The sequence below is a fragment of the Melospiza melodia genome, chromosome 1, assembly GCF_035770615.1.
Source record: "Melospiza melodia melodia isolate bMelMel2 chromosome 1, bMelMel2.pri, whole genome shotgun sequence".
Classification (NCBI taxonomy): domain Eukaryota; kingdom Metazoa; phylum Chordata; class Aves; order Passeriformes; family Passerellidae; genus Melospiza; species Melospiza melodia.
This window is the reverse complement of record NC_086194.1, coordinates 43199065-43220961: the sequence shown is the minus strand read 5'-3', so window position 1 is coordinate 43220961 and position 21897 is coordinate 43199065. Positions and strand designations below refer to the sequence as shown.

The 21897-nt window shown below is 43.0% G+C and overlaps 1 protein-coding gene across 1 annotated transcript in view; it reads left to right on the top strand.

Moving 5' to 3' along the window:
• Positions 1-14033, top strand: part of ZNRF2 (zinc and ring finger 2) — a 58894-nt gene extending 44861 nt beyond the window's left edge. The window contains exons 3-5 of the mRNA XM_063155540.1: positions 6071-6176; positions 6891-6968; positions 8086-14033. Of these exons, the coding sequence (XP_063011610.1) occupies positions 6071-6176; positions 6891-6948 (164 nt within the window). The 3' untranslated portion in view covers positions 6949-6968; positions 8086-14033. The remainder of the gene's footprint in view (positions 1-6070; positions 6177-6890; positions 6969-8085) is intronic.
• The last annotated feature ends 7864 nt before the right edge of the window (positions 14034-21897 follow it).

The following is a 21897-nucleotide window of genomic DNA, read 5'->3' as shown; positions in this document are numbered from 1 at the left end:
CACTACTGTTTCAGTTTTGTCTTTATCTCACCAGAAGTGTTTTTCTCTACCATAGACCCGATTGTTATCTGTCTGAACAGGAAGCATCTAGCTATTTCTCAGAATTTACTAAACTCAGAATGTCGCACAAAAATTTAAATCCAGTTCTTCAAATGTGGGTTAGCTAAGAAACAATGACACTTCTGTAGCCATCTCCTTCTATCTCAGCCTGGTGTTGCTACACAAGTATTGCCACTTAGGCCTAATTCTGCAAATATTTTTCTTGTGGTGTGACTTTCCCTTTGTTTTGCAAGCTCCCTCCTCTTTACTTTTGTGTTTTAAGAAGAGGGAGCACCAAAGACTATAGACAATGTGTGTGCAGGAAGTCTTTCATGATGGATATCTGTTTGTACATAGCTATCTCAGTCCTGGACCAACACTGAGCAACGTGAGAGAGATGGGGAAAACAAGGATAACACTTGGACTTTGAGTAGGAGATTGTAAAGGGCTGCAGTGTTGCAAGGGCTGAAGAGTGAGATGCTGAAAAACATCACCACACCGCCCAACCCAGCAATTCATCAAGCACTTTGTCAGTATGTGATGAAGGGTCACGTTTGTTGCAGCTTGTTAGCTTGCTTTGGAGAGGTTTAGTTCTTGTATATTGTGGCTGGGAAGGTATTTGTGGCTTGCTTAAGTTCTAGGTATTACCATATGAGTCATGCAGTGCTGTTTGGGGTGATTGTATGCACAAAAAGTTACCACCTGTGTTTGTTTGATTAGCACAAGGGTATTTGGTTTTTTTCAGCAGCATAGAAGGGAATTTGGATTTAAGTTATTGACATGCTCAACTTTGTAGTGTTGTGAATCCTGAAGACTGCTTAGCTGTGGTACAAGTTAAAATATTGGATGTTAAATATCTTCCCTTTTAAGTTTGATCCAGAGGAGGTGGCTTATACTAGAGCAAAGAGAAATCTTTCTAGTTAGAAATCCACTGCTTCTTCACTACCGTGCTGAGGGTAGTGAATTTCCACTTCTGGCTGTGAAAGCACAATCTTCATAGGTGAACTGAGCTAATGGCTTCAGCTCTGCCTTGCTCAATCTGCTGACTGACCCTGCAGCTGTGAAAGCTGAGTGGCAAAATAAGCATAAGCAGTGACAACTGAATTATGTTCCTCCTTCTGTTGGGAGCTCTGAGCACTTAAGAATCATCTTTCCTTCAGAGTGCCTTTCTGCCTCAACTTTTGAGCAGCAAAACCTTGGTTGACCTGGTCATCCAAGGATGATCCCTAGAGAATCAAGAGTATTCCTCTTGTGGCAGCCAGAATACTAAAAACCAGCTGTAATGTCAAAGAACTGCTGGCTCTCCTAGTGCTTAGGGTGCACTGGGAAGGACAGGTTTTGCTTGCAGTCAGTACCAGTTTGCAAAGCTCAGTCACTGAGCTACATGAGAAAAGCACTTCCTGTGCATAGTAGTTTTCCTTCCATTCCAGTGTCTACTTCTCCCAAGGACATTAACCCCCTATAAGAAGGCTGTCCATATTATTTGTATCAGATAGTTTAAAATATTTCTCTCTTCCTCCTTCCTCCAGTGCCTGATTTGCAGCAGAAAATGGAATGGGATGATGGAGGGCAGGAGGAGTAGTAGAAAATCCAGGTCTAGAGAGAACACATTTTAAGGAAAATGAGTGTGAAGAGGAGGAAAGCATAGTAAGAAACAGCCAGAAAGAAATGGAGAGGGAGAAAAACATATGTGACAGAAGCCATAAAGATTTAGTAAATTAAGTCAGCAACATTTAATAAGTGTGTAATCACATACACACATGCTTCCTGGCTGCTGAATAGTGAGGTACCTGTAGAAATGTGTAGGTCCTCCTTGACTCCTTGTGATATCAGCAAAATTGTAAATTTTGCAATATGAATGAATTCAAGCTCTACATGTGAACAAGTATATTGGTTTCTAGATGTCTAGAGCTCTGCATACTCCATTTAAAAGCAAGCAGAGACAGTCACTAGTACCTTACTAGGACAGTTTTTAGTCATCAGCTTCAAAACAGATACATGGTAATATGTACTATTTAATAAAGTTTCATCAATATTTTTAATGGCTGATGTTTAACCAATTTTAGTGTCAACGCTGTTCAAAAGGTATGTTTCAATTAAGTTTCAGTGGTCCTGAAAGGGTTGATCTTTGTGGTGTCCTTCACTAGTAAGCTACTTGTGATGGCAGCTTCCATAGATGTTTAAGGTTTTAAATATTAGAAAAAATACAGACATGTTCAAAAATTGTCAATCTGAATTGGGTCAAGGTGTTTCTAACTTAGTGTTCTGTTTCCAGTGAATGCCCAGAGTGAAGTAAAATACTGCAGCTGTAAAGTGATAGCTCCCAAAATATATTGACAGCTCCATGATTTGTGACTTCAAGTTTCTTGAGCCTAGGGCTATATCTGCCTGTGTTTTAAAAGGCAAAACAAAAAGCACCAGCACAGATTTTAATTACCTTATCCAGAAGGTATGCAGTGCGTACACTTTTGTAGTCCTCAGTTTAAAGACACTTTAATCACAGATATTGCCTATAATCCTAATCATCGCTGAGGTAGTGGCTTCCATAATTATTAGATGCCTTTTCAAAAGTTCTAAGAAAAGTTTTTAAATGCTAAAGTATGTGCAAAATTGCCAGAATGCCTGTTTTTAAATCCTCTACTACCTATTTTGCTATAAATGCAGAAATGCCACAGAATTTATTTTCCAGTCAAGATGAAAGCAGAAGCTTAGGAGGAAAAATTACTGACAACCCAAAGTTAAAACAGTAGTAACCAGGGATAGAGGAGAAGAGGAAGAAGTATTTGAGCAGACTCAGGAGGGAAATACCATGCTCTTTTGCAAGATTTCATCCTTAACACCAGTCTTTGGCTAGTGAGTACTCACTCAAGTAGCTGGGAAGGTGGAGGAGTGTTTACCTCCTATGAGGGCAGTGCACTTGGATGTGGGGGTGTGGTATTTGTCTATGTCCCCACATGTGGGTGAAATGGAAAAATGTGGCTTATTTTCTCTTCCCACTTTAATTTAGGTAATACACTGATATAAATGTTCTAATCATAAAATTGATGAAGTTTTAAGCTACTCCTTCTTTTGGTTTGTGTGTTTTGTTGTTGGTTTGGGTTTTTTAAGGGAAATTTTTTCAAATAAAATGTATCTGCTGAATCACTCTGCTGCAGGAAAAAGGTGAAAACAAAAAACCTCTTCAGACTGCAGTAGTTCTGTGCAAAATGATATACAGATTTTTCTGTAACAGGTATGTTTAAGTCATTGTTAAATGGCCCTTAAACTGACTTGCATCTGATACAAGCCAGTATGTTGGTGTAGGAGAGTGCAGAACAAATTCTGACCAGATCCAGGTCTAACTGGATTATTCTTTCCATTTTCTTTGTATGAGATTGATGATCCAAATCACCTAAAATGGTCAAAAGGTAGTCAGATCTAAGGTGTCATAAGTCTGTGAAGGATTGGTTTTGCTGTCATCACTCTACGTGTGTAATTAACTATAAGCTTAATTATATGGGTTTGGAGTATGTTAATGTGCAAGTTACACATGGGCATTTAGAGCAGTTGTTTTTTTGCACTCAGTATTTTATGCACAAGAGCCTTAGGTAGGATTCATGAGGTTTGCACAAGTAGGGAATGCTGATTCCTCATTATTCCGGAGGAAGAGGAGCATGGAGACCTGTTAACGCAGCCTCTCCTGCAGGGATGGCAGAGCTGCACCGCGTTTCTGAGTCTGGTCTGTGCCAGCAGCAGCTCCCCCTGGCCTGACTGGGCAGAGCCCAGTGTGTGCCTGGTGCCTCGTCCCAGTTGGAAAGCCTGGGGTGAAGCCAGGGAGGGCAGCACACTGTTTGCCAGGGACTTGTGCAGGAGGGCCAGTACTGGCAAAAGGGAGAGTACAGGAGTACTGGAGGGAAAATAAAAGGAGTGTCAGACACTTACGCCAGGGCTGGTGGGAGGTACAAATGTTTGAATTGGCATCACACCCTAATGTTAGCCAAAAGGTGCAGAACCTTGTTAAATTGCTCAGTGGGAGTTCAGACCCAAGCATTGTGCAGTCTGGGGAGTGCAGGATAAGCCAGACATGTACAATGGAGAACGATGGGAAAGCTGTTCACAGAAATGCTTTCTTTTATAAACTGTGTTTTTATCAGACAGCTTTTCAATTTCTCTTATCAAAGCTTGACTAAATGCTTCCCTCTTGAGAGTGCTTGAGGGAGTGAGAATGGGATTTAATTCACTAGAGGTATCTTAGTCCCATTTTGGTTTGGGTAGCAGCTGCTGATCTGATAAAGGGACTCTGTGGAAAAAGTTACTTTTATTAGGTATGCTCTGTATGTATGATACATGCTTGAATTATTAATGGTGCTGCTTCCTACAACCTAACTGTGAGAAGAGAACTGCTCACCGGAGTTCTTGTAAAGTTTTGCAAAGAGGTGGTCTGGGAGGATGAAGTCTGACAGCATCAGACAAAGATTGATATCTCTGTAGCCAGACAATGTCTGGAGAGTATTTGCCTCCTGGTCAGACATTAGAATACCTTTGTATTAAAAAACCCCAAGCAATCAAATACCAAAATCCAACCTCAAGGAAGTATTTATCCTTAGCACCCTCTTCTGGGCAAGAGTTACTAAAATATTTTCTATTGTTTTAAATTACATTGTCTCCCTAGTATTTCTAATCTTCTGAGAAGCTTACAGTTTCTGATTGAACAACAGGCGTTTACTGTGCCTAAAATACATTTTAAAATTTTCTTTGTTGTGGTGGATGTATATTGTTTATGTTTTTGTTTTGAATAGTTTTCTTTATAATAGTTCACTTCATGCAAGATATTTTTCACATCTCCATCATGGTGCTACGCACGTGGCATTATACAGGATTTTTAGAATAACCAATGCATGTAGTGGAGACTGAAATAAGCACTGCTTTAGAACCTCAAGCACCTGCAAGACAACTGACTGTCATTTAATGGAAACCATGTAGACCTAATTTCCTTTTACTTTCTTGCTGCCATGGTAGCTTTCTAGTAGTCTGTCATTCTCTGTATTTGGAATGCCAGTGGTGATGGAGCCACAGGAGAGAACAGCACAGATCTGCTGGTTTCTCAGTCATAGCTGCAAAAGGTACTCTCCATAAGCAATCACTCGAGGTGCCTTTTGGCAATGAAGAGGAAGCTTTTCTCTTGAAACCATGGAAACTTGAACATGTGGACTTACTTTGCCAAGGGTGCACCTTTCTGATCTGCCAGTTTGGTTGCTATGTGGTCGCTTGTTGGGAGTGCCCTGTGGAGTGTAAGGTTGTGTCTAACAGGGATTTCTAATCTGCATCTGGCAAACAGGGCCTTGTGATCTTCTGTTTGTGCTATGACTGAATTGTGCATCCCACATTCTGGCTAAGAGAAGTGTCCAAGAGAGAAGGTTTTTATTAAAAATAATATCTTTTCCCAGAAACTTCTTAGTGAAAGCCAACTCTTCTGCATTCCTAGTAATTTACTTTTTCCTCCTTTTTTCTCAGACTTGGTAATGCTGCAAAAAATTCAGTCTCCAGGACTCATTGGAGCTATACAGCAGTGACCTTTCCTTCATGGAAATCTCACATTCCTACAGTTGGCAGTTTCATACTTTACACTGAGAAAAAGGTGGATGGGATGTAGAACATGCTAGCGTGGTGAGAAGAAGTTGAAGGTGTGAAATATGAGTTACTAGCAAGGCTGGTAGAAGAAAGCCAGATGTATACAAGAGAGATGAGTAGGAGAGTAGAAAAATCAAATGACAGGCTAAGTGTTTAGAAGCTAGGAAGAGCTTTACCTAGTTGTTTACCTACAGTGCCTTGTCAGAGAAATGTTACATTCAGGCTTGAACTCAACTTCCAAGTTGAAAACTGAGCATGGGTTCTCATAATGAATCTTCAGTCAGTTGGTGTGTCACTGATCCTTGCCTTTCTGCAGGACAAAAAATACCTTCTTCTATGGCTGTCCATGATGTTCTGAATAAAGAACATTTTGCTTGTAGTAGTCTAATTCTTAACCCTTTCATTTGTGCTCTTTCCCCAGAGGATGTGCTGAGTAAAGACGCTGGGGAGTGTGCAATATGCCTGGAAGAGCTGCAGCAAGGAGATACTATAGCACGGCTGCCTTGCCTCTGCATATATCATAAAGGGCAAGTATTCCTTACTGGAATGGATGTAAAATTCACAAGGTTGCATTTATGGTAACTCTTCTTAAGGGGTGTTTAAAGATGTGCTTAAACTTAGTTGCTTTTTTGCATTTAAAAATAACAAAGAAACAGCAGTAGCAGCCTTAAAGTTGTTTTTTAAATTACATCTTTCTGCATCTATACCAAATGCATTTGAAGTTCATTTTCCATGCTACAAACTCCTCATTCTTGGAAAATCACCTGGATGAGGAAGGAATGTGTATCATGGCTGAGGAGTTAGGTCATGTGGGCTTAAGTTTGGTCAAATGCTAATAGAGTTGGGCAGAGAGGGGGGGAATTGGTTTTTTAACCTCTTTCATATTGTTTTTTCATAAGTGTCTGTACTTTACAGAAAGTAAAATGTCAGTGAATGATACAAGCAAGATGATGTTAGTAGCTAATTAACCTGTGTATGAAGTCTGTAATTTGTAAAATGTTTCCTTAGAAAATTTTAACACTTAAGAAATTTAGGTTTTCAACACTGTTTAATACCCAAGTATTACTGTGGTTTGGGGTTATTAATTTTTCCAGTGATGTGTGTATATGCATATACTTCTTTGTATAATATAAAATTCTACTAGTCATTGAAATGGAGAAACCAATTTATATTCATATCCTACTGCTAAATATTACTTGTATTCATGTCAATTGTTCTCATTTTTGTCATGTATCCAACAGCTGCATAGATGAATGGTTTGAAGTAAATAGATCTTGCCCTGAGCATCCATCAGATTAAGACAAGACTCATATTTTTAGGTAATGTTTATTTATGTTCCAACAATAAATATCTTGACTACCTGAAATCACTGTACTATTTCTTTTTAATTGTGAATTTACTACTGTGTCTCAGAATGACAATATTAATCAATAAGAATTGATGTATATTGCAATATAGGCAGAAGGTTTCTACATCCTTGCATGGCGTGGTCTTTGCAGTTTTAGTACTGGAAAGTGGCAAGTCAGTGTCAAGAAACCTTTAGCATTAACTTTCTAAGAGGATTTTTCCATAGAAATGAAACAAAATTAAAATTATACAATTACAAGTCATTTTGGATTGTTCTGTGAGTACTGGCACGTATTTCTGACAGAAGTCTTTTGGAATCATATGAAAAGTTTGAAACTAGGTATTTTCAAAACTACCTTAATGTTAATGCATTCCAGAATGTTTAAAGCATATAAATAAATGAAAAATGTTGACATGTTTCTATCCCATTTCACAGAAGTTTGCATTTTTCCAGCTTATGTTTTGTGTTAATGGTTGCAGATCTGCAATCTGTGTTAAAAGTTTAAAGATTTATTCTTTAGTTGACTGACTCAGAAACGTTAAGTTATATTAAATAATTGCCCCTAAGCATTGCAAAGCACACCAACAATCACAATTCTTAGAGAAATAGAGATATCTGAAATCCTATCTGGTAGCTGAGAGTTTGGTTTTGTTGTTCTGAAGGAAATTTTTTAAAAAATCAGAAGTATTCATGACTAGCATTTATTTGTGCATTTCTTTCATGTTGCTTCATGTGTCTGTGTTGTAGGGCTAGCAAAGAAAACCGCAAGGAAGATATCCTGCTACTGAGATAATTGTTTTGATCTCAGGGCAGCGTTAGCCAAAATTAATAACCAAACACATTTCCTATATTGCCCCCAGTCTCTGGTTGTGGCAGAAGGCTGCATGCTGTTCATGAACACCTGTGTCTCTGTGCATGCTCATGGCTGTCCAGCCTCATGTTAAATTCTATTTGCTTTTTCCACAGCAGGGATGGTGATAACTGGAGACTTAGGAAAAAAGGGGAGGAAAACTCAGTTGTTGTGCTCATGCTGTTTGAATGGTTTCTGTACTGAAATAATAGTATTTTCTCCTCTGCTTTTCCAACAGCTGCTTCCACTGATCAGAAAGCATAGGAGATGTGAGGTTCTCTTGCTGAACACAGCGTGCCTGGCTTGAGACTTAGTTCTTTGTGGCTGAAAAAGGCAAAGATGGACAGTGACACGGAGAAAGCATTGCAGACACCGTTACTTGACAGTAGTGCTCAGTATACCAAACACTCATGCAAAGGACACACAGGGATTTTGAAAATGCTGCACATCCTGTAACAATCGACTCCCCAGAGACATTACTGACACTGTTTTGTATCGAAGGCCAAAGTTCCAAATTTCAGCCCAACTTCTGGTTCTGTGAAGAAGCGAGTTATTGGACATGTTTCCTACTGCCTCCAGTGGGAGTGGAGACGTTTGATACGTGCTCTCTGAGACCCTTGCAGGGGAACGGCCCCAGATCGGAGTGGGAACGTTTTCACCTTCTCGTTGGCTGAAGAACAGTACATGGCAAACTAAATAAAATCTAACAGTGTGACCTTAATTTACTGAATTCACACCCTGTTTTACGTTCTTCACTTTTTTCAAGAACAGAAAACATAACCTGCTCTGTGTAGGAATACTGTATTTCAAAGTTTTGTAACTAAACCTTTGTCACAATGCAGTCCAAAGAGTAAAACCAAGACAGGTAACTAATTTATATTGATCAAGCTATAGAGATTGTTGAAATCTGCACATTGTATTGCTATTTAAGTAACTAAAACGTCTCTTTTATTGCTCATGAGTCAAAATGACAGAAAGAAATGCAGCAAAGCAAAATCTTACAGCTATGCAACTTTTTTTAAAATAGGAAAAAGAAATGAATTACCAATTTTAAGTGCTGCCAGTTAAGGTAATTTGTTTAACGGGTATTTTTTTAAAGATGTTTCAGGTAATTATTTTATTGTACTACTCTCATCTCCAGGCTGCCTCCTGAGGTGTAAATGAATAACTGCAAGTGTGGGCATGGGGAGAGGTTTTTATAGGCATGGGCGAGATTACATCGAGGTGGGATTTGTGTTTATTTTTCGAACATGCGCAAGTTCATGTTTCCTTGTTTGAATGTGTTTTTTGGTCGCAGGATCTGTAGTACATTGCATCTAAACCCTTGGTGTCTTCGTGTGGAGACCACCATTTGACAGTGTGGGTTTTCGTTTAGTTTGGGTTTTTTTCTATCTTTCTTTTTTTTTTTTTTTTTAAATTCATCTGCATTTGTTTAATTTATTATTATTTTACTGTATTATATTGGTATACCAGAGCTCCACAAAACACAGGTTGTCTCTGGGTGGATACACCAAGTAAAACTGTGGATATGTATTAGTTCCCACAAAGTATCACAGTTAAAATTGATTTTTTTTTTTTTTAAAGACAATGAACTGGAACAGATATCAGGGTTTAGAAGCATACTTTTTATATCGAGAATTAATTGTAGTAGTTTCTGAATTTCACAACACAGGGAAGAGTTTATGAATATTTATTAGCAACAGTATTCTTAGTGAGTTTCAATGGCTACAATAAGTTGCACAACACTTCAGACTTTTTCTTGTACATAAATAATTCTGGTTGGATTCTGGTTTTTTTTGTTTTGTTTGTTTGTTTTGTTTAAGTACACATTTCTCTCTGTTGCTGCTGTGATTTATATCAAAAAGGGCAAAGAACAGGAGCAACTACCGCTATCTGGAGAAGAAGTGCAGTTCATGTTCTTAAACTCTCTCATCTTGCTTGAATAGCAGTTCTTCCCTGGATAACATTTTCTCCTGAATGTTGCTCTGTAAAATGCCTTTGTTACGCTGCAAATCTAAAGGAGTCCAAACTAGATAATTGTCATAATTGCCAGTGCAGTTTCTCTACTTTTGGGCTTGCATCACTGGTTTCAGCTGAACCTGTAAGCTATGAGGCCCTGTTGAGTTCTCTTTTTCAGTGGGAGCAGAATCATTTTGTCACACATTCGATTCTGTAGTCACATCAAATGTACAGTCATTCCCTGTACAGAGTCCTTTTTTGACGAGAATATTTGTGTTGCCTTGTATTATCTTGGGGGAGGGAGGGAGGGAGGGGATGTGGAACTACAGCACCTGTGATACTCAAATAGTGGTGTTGCCTGCAGGCCCATTTTCCCAATGTTTTAAACTCCTGATATCTTCTGAAAGTAAAACTTTTCCATTTGCATTGATTTAATGTTTACTGTTGGCTTCATGCCTGCAGAAACTCACCTGTAGCCATGTAAAGGGGGTAGGTCGGTGTTTTGATGTCCTGTGCTCTGAGGTCATAGATAGTCTTTGGCTTGAGGGTTAAGTACGTAAATACAAGAAACATAAATCTGTGTACAACTTGAGCTCAGTTTTGGTAGTTCATACTTCTAGTTCACTTACTGTTTCCTCAAAACCCTTCATCTTCTGTATTCAGATGGAAGTAACTGATTTAAAGGCCCAGCAGTTGGGACTGTTGTCCCATGTTTAGGAACAGTGTTGGAAAAGCAGGTCACTAGCTATTGCACTGGTGAAGCTTTTGCAGGCAAGAGTCCATGGCTGCTTCCATCGGCACAGTAGAGCAGCAGTTCCCTAGATTATTTGAGGAACTGATACAAGGTCAGCTTTAGTTTGATGTTCTTGGTATCCATAAATCTCTTCTGAAAGACAATGGGAGGTTTTCTTGTATCAAAACCTGTAAGATAGACCAAGCCTGGAATGACCCTGGAAGCATGAGAGTGATGCTTGGGTTTGAAAACACCAGTGGAAACTCACCTAGGTACGCTTTCTGTCACCATCAGCTGGTGATGACCATGCTGTAGGCACAGCTCTAGTCACAGACAACACCTTAATTTTGAAAATGTCCTCACAGGGGTGTCAACTCATTGTGCTTCAGAAGGGAAAAATAAACACCAAACAAGTCCTGTGTCTCAAACAAGGAACACCACACTTGTCCACAAGAAGCAATAACTTCAATTTCGGTGCGATATGCTTCTTTGCCTGTAAATATCTTGAGATTGCCAATTCTGTGCTTTTCAGAGTATTTTCTGTCATCTGGCCTATATCTTCCCTAAGTATGTAAGGGTGTGAAATAATTCCCATACTCAGGTCTGCCATAAACATGCTGCTTGCCAGCAGGGGAAGAGTAGATTTGACACTGTCTTGAAATGTGCGATTTTTCTGAACTTGTAACATACCCATGTCTCTTCAGTAGCAGCTCGTGTTTTGAAGTTCATAGTGGAGGTGGCTGTGAGTTGGTTTGTATTTAACCATACCCCATACAATAACAAGGGAGTCAAGACTGCTGTCAGCACAGGGCACCCTTTGTCCTGGCACTTACAAGTCAGTATATCTATAATAATGCTTCCCTTTGGAAGGAGGTAGCTCATTTTCTTGCAGTGTGTACATTCAGCAATGAGTTGAGCAGGATGTAAAAGCAAAAATATGAAGCACACCACAAATTATTGGTATTTTAATTTTGGGAGGGATAAAGCCAAAAACAGATGGTCTTATTTGTAGTCAGGTTAGCTGTCATAATCAAGGGGAAGTGTACTGGGGTATTTTGGAAGGGAAAACATGTAGGGTATGTAGAAAAATGTGGGTGGATACTTGTGACCTTGGTTTTTTTCCCTGCTTCTCCTCTTATGATGTAAAGGGGGTTTATGACTGAATCTCAAGATTTATACATTTATCCTACTTCTTAATTTTAGGAGCACTGGGTTTTTAATTAAGCTTTGCTGAAAGGCTGGAGAGCTGGTACAACAGACTCCCAGGAAACTGAAATCTCAGCAAATATGGGAATATTGCTGAGTTGAAAAAAAAAATTGAAATTTTTCAATAAAAAAAAATTTTTATTGAAAAATGTGGATCTTTGGTATTTATGGAGGGATATGTCTAATATGCGAGATGTGCTGGAGAATGCTTTTAGTGCTCTGCCTTTTCTATGTGAGGGCTTTGGAAACTTGCTCCATTTCTTCCATGTTCCACCAAAAGCAAGGGACTTGGCACTTGGATGTTACTATCTCTCTTTGCAAATGGTGGCAAAACATTGCTTTTGATGCAGACAGTGATCTCTCTAAGTTTCTTGTAGCTTTTAGCTGTTTTCCTGTATTGAAGGAGTATTTGTGTGCAAAATTGGTACTAATTCTGCTGTGCTGTTGGGATTTTCCTGCTGAGAGACTACCACACACCTGGGAGTGCAGAAGTGCTACTATGGGATCTTCCAGCTCACCTTTGGTAGTGGAGGATTCTCTCTTTTTTTGATGAGTGCTATATTTGATGATTCACTTGCCACCCTTCCGAGCTTTAAAGTCATCATAGTATCTGTTTCTTCTCTGCCTAGCTGAAGATGAGATATATGTTAGGCCATATTCCTATATGAATAGGCTTTCCATTGGCATCAGCAAAAGTAATCTAAGAGGTTGTAACTGTAAGAGAAGGCTTCTTATGGATTTCCTACAATCCAGCCAAATGTGGTTTTATTCATGCAGTTCCTACCACTTTTTGTCATTCAAAACACTCTGCGTGAGAAATCCGCGACAGAACTATGTCCAGGATTTGTTTTCCTGAATGAAAAATCTGTGATGTTTCTGTTTCTCCACATAAGTAAGCTGCTTCTAAAATCAAGTTGGAGATGGTTTAGCTTGTTGGGGGTTAAAAAAACCAATCCAGTCCATACTCTCAAATTACATTTGGTTATCTTACTCCACAATTATAGGCTGGCTTTCCAAGCTGCTTGTGTTCTGTAAAGTCATGTCTCAGTTAGTACATCAGAGCTGATGATGGGATAAGCTGTAAAATGACCTCACTGTGGGGCATTATTAGTTGTTGAAGACTTGCTCAGGTAAACCACCATAGGAGTAACCTGCACCTGAAAAAGGAATATCCTGCACCATAAGAATATCCTGCACCTGAAAAAGGCTGGACTTGGTTCTGTCTTGGATTTAATAAGTTGCCAGTGTAAAGAAGTAGAAGGCAGCCAGCCCACTCACTGATCTTTCTGGCAGCTTTTAATCTATGTGTGTTTGTTTGAGAGACTTTTGCCCTTGGGTGTGCTTTGGCAAAGATTTTGCAACGATAAATAGGATTTGCTCGATTTTGGCAGAGTTTCAAGTGTAAGTAACCCGACGTTGCAAGAACATAATCTGTTGCTGAATCCTGTTCCTCTTGTTTTCTTTCAAATCTGTCCCTTTTAATGCTGATATGTTATATTTCATAGTAAACACTTCTCAACACAACTGGTCACAAGCTCTCAAGGTGTGAAATTCTAAGAGAAAGAGACATCAAAGCTTGATTCTATGCTCTTGTATATATTAAGATGAAGCTGGAATATTTGTTACCATACAGTGAAGAATTCTCCCCTAGCTGATATTGCCAAAGCACTATAACTTTCAAGGAAGAAGGGAGGTGGCTTAGCTGTAGAGGGGATGCTTTAGTGAGCTACATAAAAACTACTTGTAACAAATTTTAAGAGCTGCAGTGTGGCACTGAATGAGTGGTGATCCAGCGTTAACCTTTATCCCTTGATTACAAATCTCATTCTGGCTCTTCCCACCCTTTGGCAGATACCTGCTGGGAGGGAGCAGAGTGTGTACTCCCTTTTTTTTGTATGCCTCTTCCTACAGACCTAACCTTGCCCACGGTGAGTTAGAGGGAAGTCCATGCTTGCTTCTGAAATGCCACCTGTATGTTCAGTGGTAATGGACAAGATACCTTCCTTCATTACCCGGAGCAGAAATTGGAATGTAATTTGCAATGTCTAATGTAAATGTAAAATATATTTGTTTGTTTTGTTTTGTTTTGTTTTTTTTTTTTAATTGAGCAGTATGATTGCAAGTTGACTTAAGTTGTTCTAAGGTACTCTTTTCAGTGGTTTGCCAGTACATAATCACGAATGAAAATATTTTTTTATTGATTTTTAGGTTGTATGTTTAACATTCCATTCATGTAAAATATGTACAAATATATGTAATAAATCTTTTGAAGCACAGTTTTCCTCACACTTCCAGGTGATTTTTTTTTTTTTAAGTATTGGTGAAAGAGGCATTGCTGTGGGACAGAACTTCTGTATGTCTGAGCTGGAGCAGAGGAAGGAAAAGCAGTGCATGGTTTAGAGCCACAGCCAGAAAAGCAGCTTGGCATCTCACCTCTCTGCAGTCCTGCAGGTGGGAGTGCAATCCTCAGGCCCCCTCTGGCCCCTCTGAGTCCCTCTCACTCTTCACCTGTCCCACAAGCAGTGATGTGACAGGCTTGTATCCCTCTGGGCAGGGAAGGTCTCAGCAGACAAGAGCTGATGTAGCTGCTGTTTTGTGGGGGTGGCTGGAGGCTGGAGGTGAGATGTCTCTGGTTAATGCATCCTCTGTAGGTCTTCAGCAGACATAATGGCCTTCAAGGGTAGCATAAGTTAGAGCTGCCAGGTCAGTAGGTAGGGAAACTCATAGGTAGTTTCCAAATGAAAAAAAAAAAAAAGGAATATGGGGCAAAGATGGTAGCAAACAGCCTGTCTCATCACCTGGAGTCTGGGAACCCCCATCAGAGGATCAAGGTAACTTAATAGCTGCTCTTTCCTACAGTTTCCTCAAACCCAAATTCCACTTCAGCTTCCTCCCAAAACACTTCATGGTTGCCTCTTAAAAACTGATTCCATGACAGCATACCTGTGGCTGGGCAGTGCATGGATTTCTTTGTCCTGGATGGTTCCCAGCACTCTGGTCTGTTCTTAAACAGAACAGCTGGAAGGAGGCTACTGTAACAACCTCCTTCAGAGACAGGTTGTTGGAGGAGGGAATTTCTGCCCAGAGCCACTGTGGGTGTTAAATTTTTCCCCAGTGGAGCATCCTGACAAGGGCAGAGCACTGTGATGTGGACTGCCTGGAAACTTTCTCCCGGGGCTAGTGGCTGCAGCCCTGCAAGTCAGGTCACCTGCAGCAGGTAGCTGTGCATGTGAGAGACTTGGCTGGCTGAGTTACCCCTCCAAACCTTCCTGCCTGGCCTGCAGCAGCTGGGGAGCTGTAGCCCTTGTGCTGAATGTAAAGTGAGATGAGGACAGGAGCACAGCTGAGCCGTGTGGTTTCAGACAGTGTACGGGGTAAGTCTGCTGCAGGGAAGGTGTGATTTTACACCTCCCCCTACACCAGTTGGGAGTGGAGCTGTGGGAGCTCTGAGTAAAACCAAGTGCATTTCACCAAGGTTATGTGGATGATGTGGGAGAAAACGAAAGGAGTTCACTCTCCAGGCAGGAGATGCTTCTTGGGTGGTGCTCCCAGCCAGGGTGACTTGTGCAGGCTGATGGAATGTGATCCACGGACTGATGGCACAGATTCCCCCACGGCTGTGTTCACATCCTTGCTCCACTTTTGAGATAAGCCTTTTGGTGTGGCTGGGGGAAGCTGAACCCACTGCTAAAGCACAGTGACTTTTGGATCATCACAATTCTCTCTGTGGGAGATGAGAGTTCTAATGCATAAATTATTCAAGCCTGCACCCAGAAACAGTTGGATGCCATAACTGAGGAACATGTTCCTATCATTTCTTAGAGTAACTTTCTTTCCACCACCCCTCCCACTTCCCCAGCCCAGTTGTCTTCTGGAAAGCCTGAATTCCTTAGCTGCCGATCATTTCTGTGTTTTCCTGCTCAGTCCTGAGCTGTGTTATGGAAGCAATCGATAACTAGTTAGAGCCGAGTTTGGCTTTGCATCAGAAAAATCTGCAGGAAATCATTCCAGTTCAGTAGGTGAAGGATTTAATGTGTGAAATTTAAATTAGTGGCATCTGTTGGTATCACATCCTACCTTCCTGTGGCTGGGATATTAGACATGCCACCTTTGCCCCAAGTTGCTTGTCCTGTAGGATGAACTGGGATGCTGTGCTGGCCCCAGGGTGTTCCTGGGAATTGTCAGCAATAGACAGTGATGTTGTACACCTGTGTGTGTGTCTGGCCCTGCCACCGCACACTGTTGTTTGGTACAGCCAGTGGTCTGTGTCCACTTCAGGATGCTGTGTTGTTTTTAGCAGAAAGAGGGGAACAACACACACCTGGTAACAAAGACAGTGGGAAGGTGGGAAGAGTCTCCTGCAGCAGCAGGAGCTAAACAGGGAAATTCCTTCCCTGGTGTTATAGTGCCTTGTTCTGTAAGGTCTCATTCTCCTTCTGAGGCTATGACACCTGAGCAATGTCTGTGCCTGGGGGGAGTGTAGGCTGGAGCCTGCTGGTGTCTGCAAACATCCCTCAGCATGTTTGTTCACTAGAGGAGGCTCCCTGCTCCATCCCACCCTGCGGGGACAGGGATGCTGGTGTCCAAAAAGCAAAGCAAGGAGAGCACACTGCCCTTGAGGTGCTGTGCAGCTCATTCCTGCTGTCTCCTTGCTAGCCAGCCACTGGGAAACAAGGAGCCTCAGCAAAAGCCAAGTGAGATGGAGTTTTCCAGCCCTCATGTAATAAAGCATCTGTTTTCTGAGGGGGATGAGATCAGGGATGCATGGTTGCAGGGAGGAGGGTTTGACATAAATAAATAATTGCATAAAGCCCATCCTCAGCTGACGCAAGATGACTCACTCCTCGTAAAGGCAGGAGCACAGAGGAGGCAGATCTGAGGCGCAGGGACGCGGGCCCAGCCGAGCCCGCTGGAAATGGCAGGTGCTCTGTGCCTCCGCATTTGGCCCCTTGTCTTCGGAGTCATGCTTTGTGTTGAGCTCCTGCCCTACTTTCCTTTCTTCCTGTTTACAGATTGCTTTGTTTGAACACGCGTTTACATTTTAACAAAGCCCCCCCCCTCCCTTCCCTCCTAGCTGTTTCTGTAAGCCGGCTTCAAACAGGAGAAGAGGAAGCTGCCAGGCCTCTCCCCGAGCCCATCGGGCCCTGTCGCTGAGGGCCGTGAGCGCCGCGGGGCCGCTCCCTTCCCCTGCGGACCCGGGTGACTCCTCAAGGGAGCGGCCTTCCTCCTCACAAGTCACCCGGGCCGGGATTAACATCTGCTAAAGTCAGGATTAAAGCATCTGGCAGGTAATGGGAGCATGGAAGCTTGACGGCTTCATTTGCTCCAGTCCGTGAGGTCCAACTCTCCCGGCTTGCGAGGCTTTAGCAGCTAATTAAGTCTCTGCCTTCAGTGTACAAGGGGAATCCCCAGACAGGAGAGGCTGGACATAATTTAGTTCTTTGAAGGGGTTTGCTGCAGCTGGAGCTCTGGCTCCCTGCCCCACAGGAGCAAGGCGGACACTTGTGCAGCGACGGAAGTGTCCCTTCAGCGATGGAAGTGTCCCCTCAGCCGTGTCACCAGCCGCCACCTCCCGAGCCAGCTGCCTGCGTGGGGCTGGCATGGGCAAGCGTGGCACCTCTCTCAGACCAGCACTGCACAATGGGGCTGCGGGGAGCCCCCCTGTGTGTGGCAGGATTTATGTACTGCCACCCTAAAGGGCTGCTTGAGCCCTGCAGGTGCTGACCTCGAGTGGGTGAGGTGGCATCAGCACTGCCCAAAGCCTGCTGTTTTCCAGTGCATCACCCAGAGGCTCCCTGCCTGCAACAGGCACAGGACATTTCCTGCTTTCCCAGTATAAAGCAATGACTGTAGTTTTTGCCCCTGGCTAAGGCCAGTTTTTATCCCTTAACCCACCTGCTGTGACCTCTCATGCCCTGATGCTCCTGAAGCTGCTGTTTTCTCTGAAGCATCATCCCTGTTTTCACATCCTCCTGTGTACCTGAGGGCAGCTATTTCAAACTCTGCAGCTCTCATTTACTTCTGGGTGTGGAGAATGAATACTGGCTGACCTCAGCCCTGTTGAGATTCACAGGGGATTCCATCAGCAATTTCCCAGGATTGAAGAGGGACTCCCCTAGCACTTGTGACACTCCCTGCATCCTCTCACCTTTTCTTCCCACTCTGGCAAGTGAGGAAGGACTCGCCCCAGTAGCTCTGCTGTGTTTTCAGAAGGCTGACCTATCCCACAGAGCAACTGAGAGCCTCCAGCAAGCAAGGAGAAACCTCCTCCTGTGAGTAAATTTGGAGTCCCTGAGTGCAGCTGGCAGTTCCCAGCCTGGCCTCCATTTTCATCTAGCACAATCCTGCTGTTCTGTTTCTACCTACTAAAGCAGCAGTTGAGACCTTTGTGTACAGCTGCAGCTTGAAATTACTCGTTCCATCAGTTGAAAACACAGTAGTTTCTGCAGTGACCTCTCCTTCCTCGGGGCAAACCCATCCCTTGCTGCTGTTCACCTGGCTCTGATGCAGCCTGATTGCAGCCATTTGTACAGCTCTGCAGTGGGCTCCTGGTTTTGTCTGCTCACACAGGGTAAGGGAGCAGAATGAAGCTCCAGAAAAGCAGGCATGGGTATCTGTGGTGGCAAACAGCAGGTGTGCGTGTATAAGGCCTTGCAGACTGGATCCTGACTTGGCCTGACACAGCCCTGAGAAAGCCAACATCTCTTCATGAAAACAGAAGCCTGCAACAGCAAAAAATAACTTGTTTCCCTGCAAAAGAATCTACAGATTAGGTCTATTTTCCTGCATCTGTTTCAACAATCCCAACCATCTCAGCTTTAAGAATGACAACAGTGTCTCTCAAACAACCCTTTCTTGCACGTAGACACCTTGTCCAAGACTGACCAATTACCATGGGGTAACAACTTGTTACTGACCAATTGGAGATAGACACAGAAAGGTTTATAAAGCTTTACACAAAGGGATGTCAAAAATAAACCTTTTTTCACTCCTGAAAAGAGTGTGTCTCATCTCTCTGAAATGAGGTCAACAGCAACAGGAGTCTTGCTGTATTTTGGGCATCAATACCACTCCCTTGGCATGGAACAGCGGGACTGGGATCCTGCCCTGGTTGTGGTTGAAGAGCAAAGGCTGCATGGCCTTGCACCACCCTGCAAGTCATAAACTGAGGCCTGGCACCTGGAGACACGTGTGACAACAGTGAGCCACACCAGGCTCAGACAAACACCCTGTCCTGAGGACCTGGCAGTGTTCGACTGGAGCAGGACTGCACTGTGTCACAGCACGGCTTCCTTGAGGGCTGCAGCATCACCTGGCACCAGTAAACACACACAGCTTGCACCAGCCCAATACAAGTGGTGACACCTCCAGCCAGCAAGCCTTGCCCCCAGCAGCAGGAGGTGGAAATGAGAAGAGCTCCTGCAGTCAGTGGGGCAGGAGGACTCCAGGGTGCAGCACGGCTGCAGCACATCCCTGAGGCACCACTGTGCTTTCCCATGCTGCCCCTAAATGAACTGGCACCTTCTGCTGGAAGGCCCCTCATGGGCAGTGGCAGCTGTGAAAGGCCTCCTCCAGCTGTGGCAGCTCCTCTCTCTTGTCTGCAGCCAGAATTAGTTGGGGTGTCACTGTCCCATCTTGATGCAGCCAAGTGTCTGCTCCACAGGGCGTCAGCAAAGCCCGAGCACTTGCAGGCAGCTTGTTCTTTAAAAAGCTGTTTATTATCACAGTGGACGAGTGGAAAAACACTACACAGTGTACAGAGAAGGCTTCAGCAAATTACAAAAAAGTCTGAAAAAAGTTACAGTTGTCTCTGACTAAACAAGGCTCTCCCTGCAAGCTGCACAAGTGTTGCTCCAGTGCCCCTAACAAACAGGTTGGTAAGACTAGGAAGAGCCTCAGCCAGAAATGCTGTGCAGATAAACAAGGGATGTCCTGCTGCTCCCAGAGCAGCAACCAGTTTGCCCTGCATGGCTCCCAGAGCTGGGATGTGCCCTGTGAAGCAGACCCCCTGCTCTGGGGGAGCTGGGAGCGGGATGCTGTGAAACCCCTTGGTTTTGTTAAACCCAGAGTGAGCTGTGCTCACATCTTCAGTCCAGTCCAAACAAATGTTTGCTGCCCAAAATCACCTCTGGAAGGAGTGGCTGTGACTTGCACTGTCTCTGGCACTGTAATCTTGTTCAGTGCCAAACTCTGTCCTACATGGAGCTGGGCTTGATCCTGCCACACTTATCCTGAGGCTGCATTTAGCTGCTGCTGCAGCCCTGTAAATGCTGCGGTCTCTGAAAACACCCCCTGGATGCCCAGCTTGTAACAGCCAGGTATGGAACAAGATTTGCAACAGGGCTGAGCTTGTCACTACAAACAATGCCAAAGGCTACTCTAGCCCAAAAAAGGGGCAGATGTGACTGCACTGGAAAGTTTGAGGGATGCTATTTTAGTCAATTAGTGAAACAAGGACAGGAACTGTAGTTTTGAACGTATTTTCTACCTAGTAAATGAGCAAATAATTCTGTGATTAGAGCAAAGGAGGAGCACACTTCCTCAAACATAGGCAAATTACACCTCTGGTGAAGGCTGTTCCTTGCCACCAGTATCTTCTCCCTTCCATCAGAGCAGGCTGGCAAAACACACTCTGACAAGGTGCATGAGTCTCTGATTTGTTAAAGTCACTGAGAAGTCTTTAAAGGCTTTGCTTTGGCAGATGTTTTAGCAATTGAAATCCAGCTCATCTGTAACTGTGTGCCCTTCTGCTTCAGTAAACAAATGGCTCAGGTGCAGAAATCATTCAAGTTAGCTGAGTTCCCTCTGGCATGGTTGAAAAACCTCATCTGTCTCCCTGGGAAAAATCAGTGTTGATACCACAGGCACAGAGGAAAAGCCACTGAAAAATAACTAAGTTGGTTTTCTTCCTTTTTATCCTTTATAACTGCAGGCTTTGTGAGAAGCCCAGTGAATATTTGAAAATGTGTTAGGGAGCTGAAGGGTGTAGACAGAATTGAGGGCTAGGAAAGGTTTGCTACCACATAGGAAAGGGAGAAGCTCTGACCTACAAAGCAAGCACTTTCTTTGCTTCGTGGGGCAGATTTGGGAGATGAGGAGGTGAGGGTTCGTTGCTCTGGGATTTTAACTGGAGATTCTTCTTCCAACCTACCAAGGTTTTGTGGGTTTGTCAGCAACTGGAGAATTGTTTCTCAAAATTTGGGGGCGGGGGGTGGGGAATGGTAACATGGGAGAAGGAAGAAAAATGGCTCACACTTTTCCATTTTAGGTTTATAAACTCAAACTCTACCCCCTACACTGTGGGGTAGAGTTTGAGTTTATAAAGCTCCCAGAAAAAATAATCAAATATCCCACTCCTTTGCTAACTGATTTCTTTTAAAGCCTTTAAAGTTACACTCGCTAAGCAATAATCATGTGGGGGAGGATAATGTTTTCTTGCTGGTCCTTGTTATTACTACTGCCTCTTGCCTTGCTGTGTCCACTGATTCAAGCACAGACTAAAAGCTTTCCAGGCCAATCTCAATCCTCCTGTGTGCTTGCCTGTTGCTGGGAGAAGGGATTTCTACTTGACACAGTTGATTTTCAATCGTCCTTTCTCCCCACTGATGCTGGGCAACGTGACATTGGTGTAGTGCCACCAGCACGGAGCCTAGGCCAGGAGCCAAGGCAATGAACAGCCTGCTAATTAATTGTTCACATTTCTCTCCAGACCCCCTCCCAGAACAAACACTGTGGAAACAGGAGGCAGCTGTTTCTATGCAGCCCTCTGGAAATGTGAAGCAGAAGTGCTTTACTGCCCGTGTTATGGCTTTACCATAAAAAAATGTGATGGCAGCAAGGGCTTCTGGTTGCATGAAAGAAAATGGACTGGCTTTGATATGGGACAAAAAGATTACTGAAAATAATCTGAGCCTGATGCATCCGTTCCTACCCATCCAAAAAATCCCAACAACAAAAAAAAAGTAGTGTCTGTGATGTTGCCTGTAGTCAGTGGAGAAAGAGGGACCTAATTTCTAGGCAGGAAGAAGGAATTAATGTTCAAAACACCAAGCAACTACTATAGATACTGTTTCTGGTAAAGTTGTGTATATTCAGTTTCAGTTCTGAGGCAGGTAATTCTCAGAGCTGGTGGAGTTTGTGCATCTTGCACCC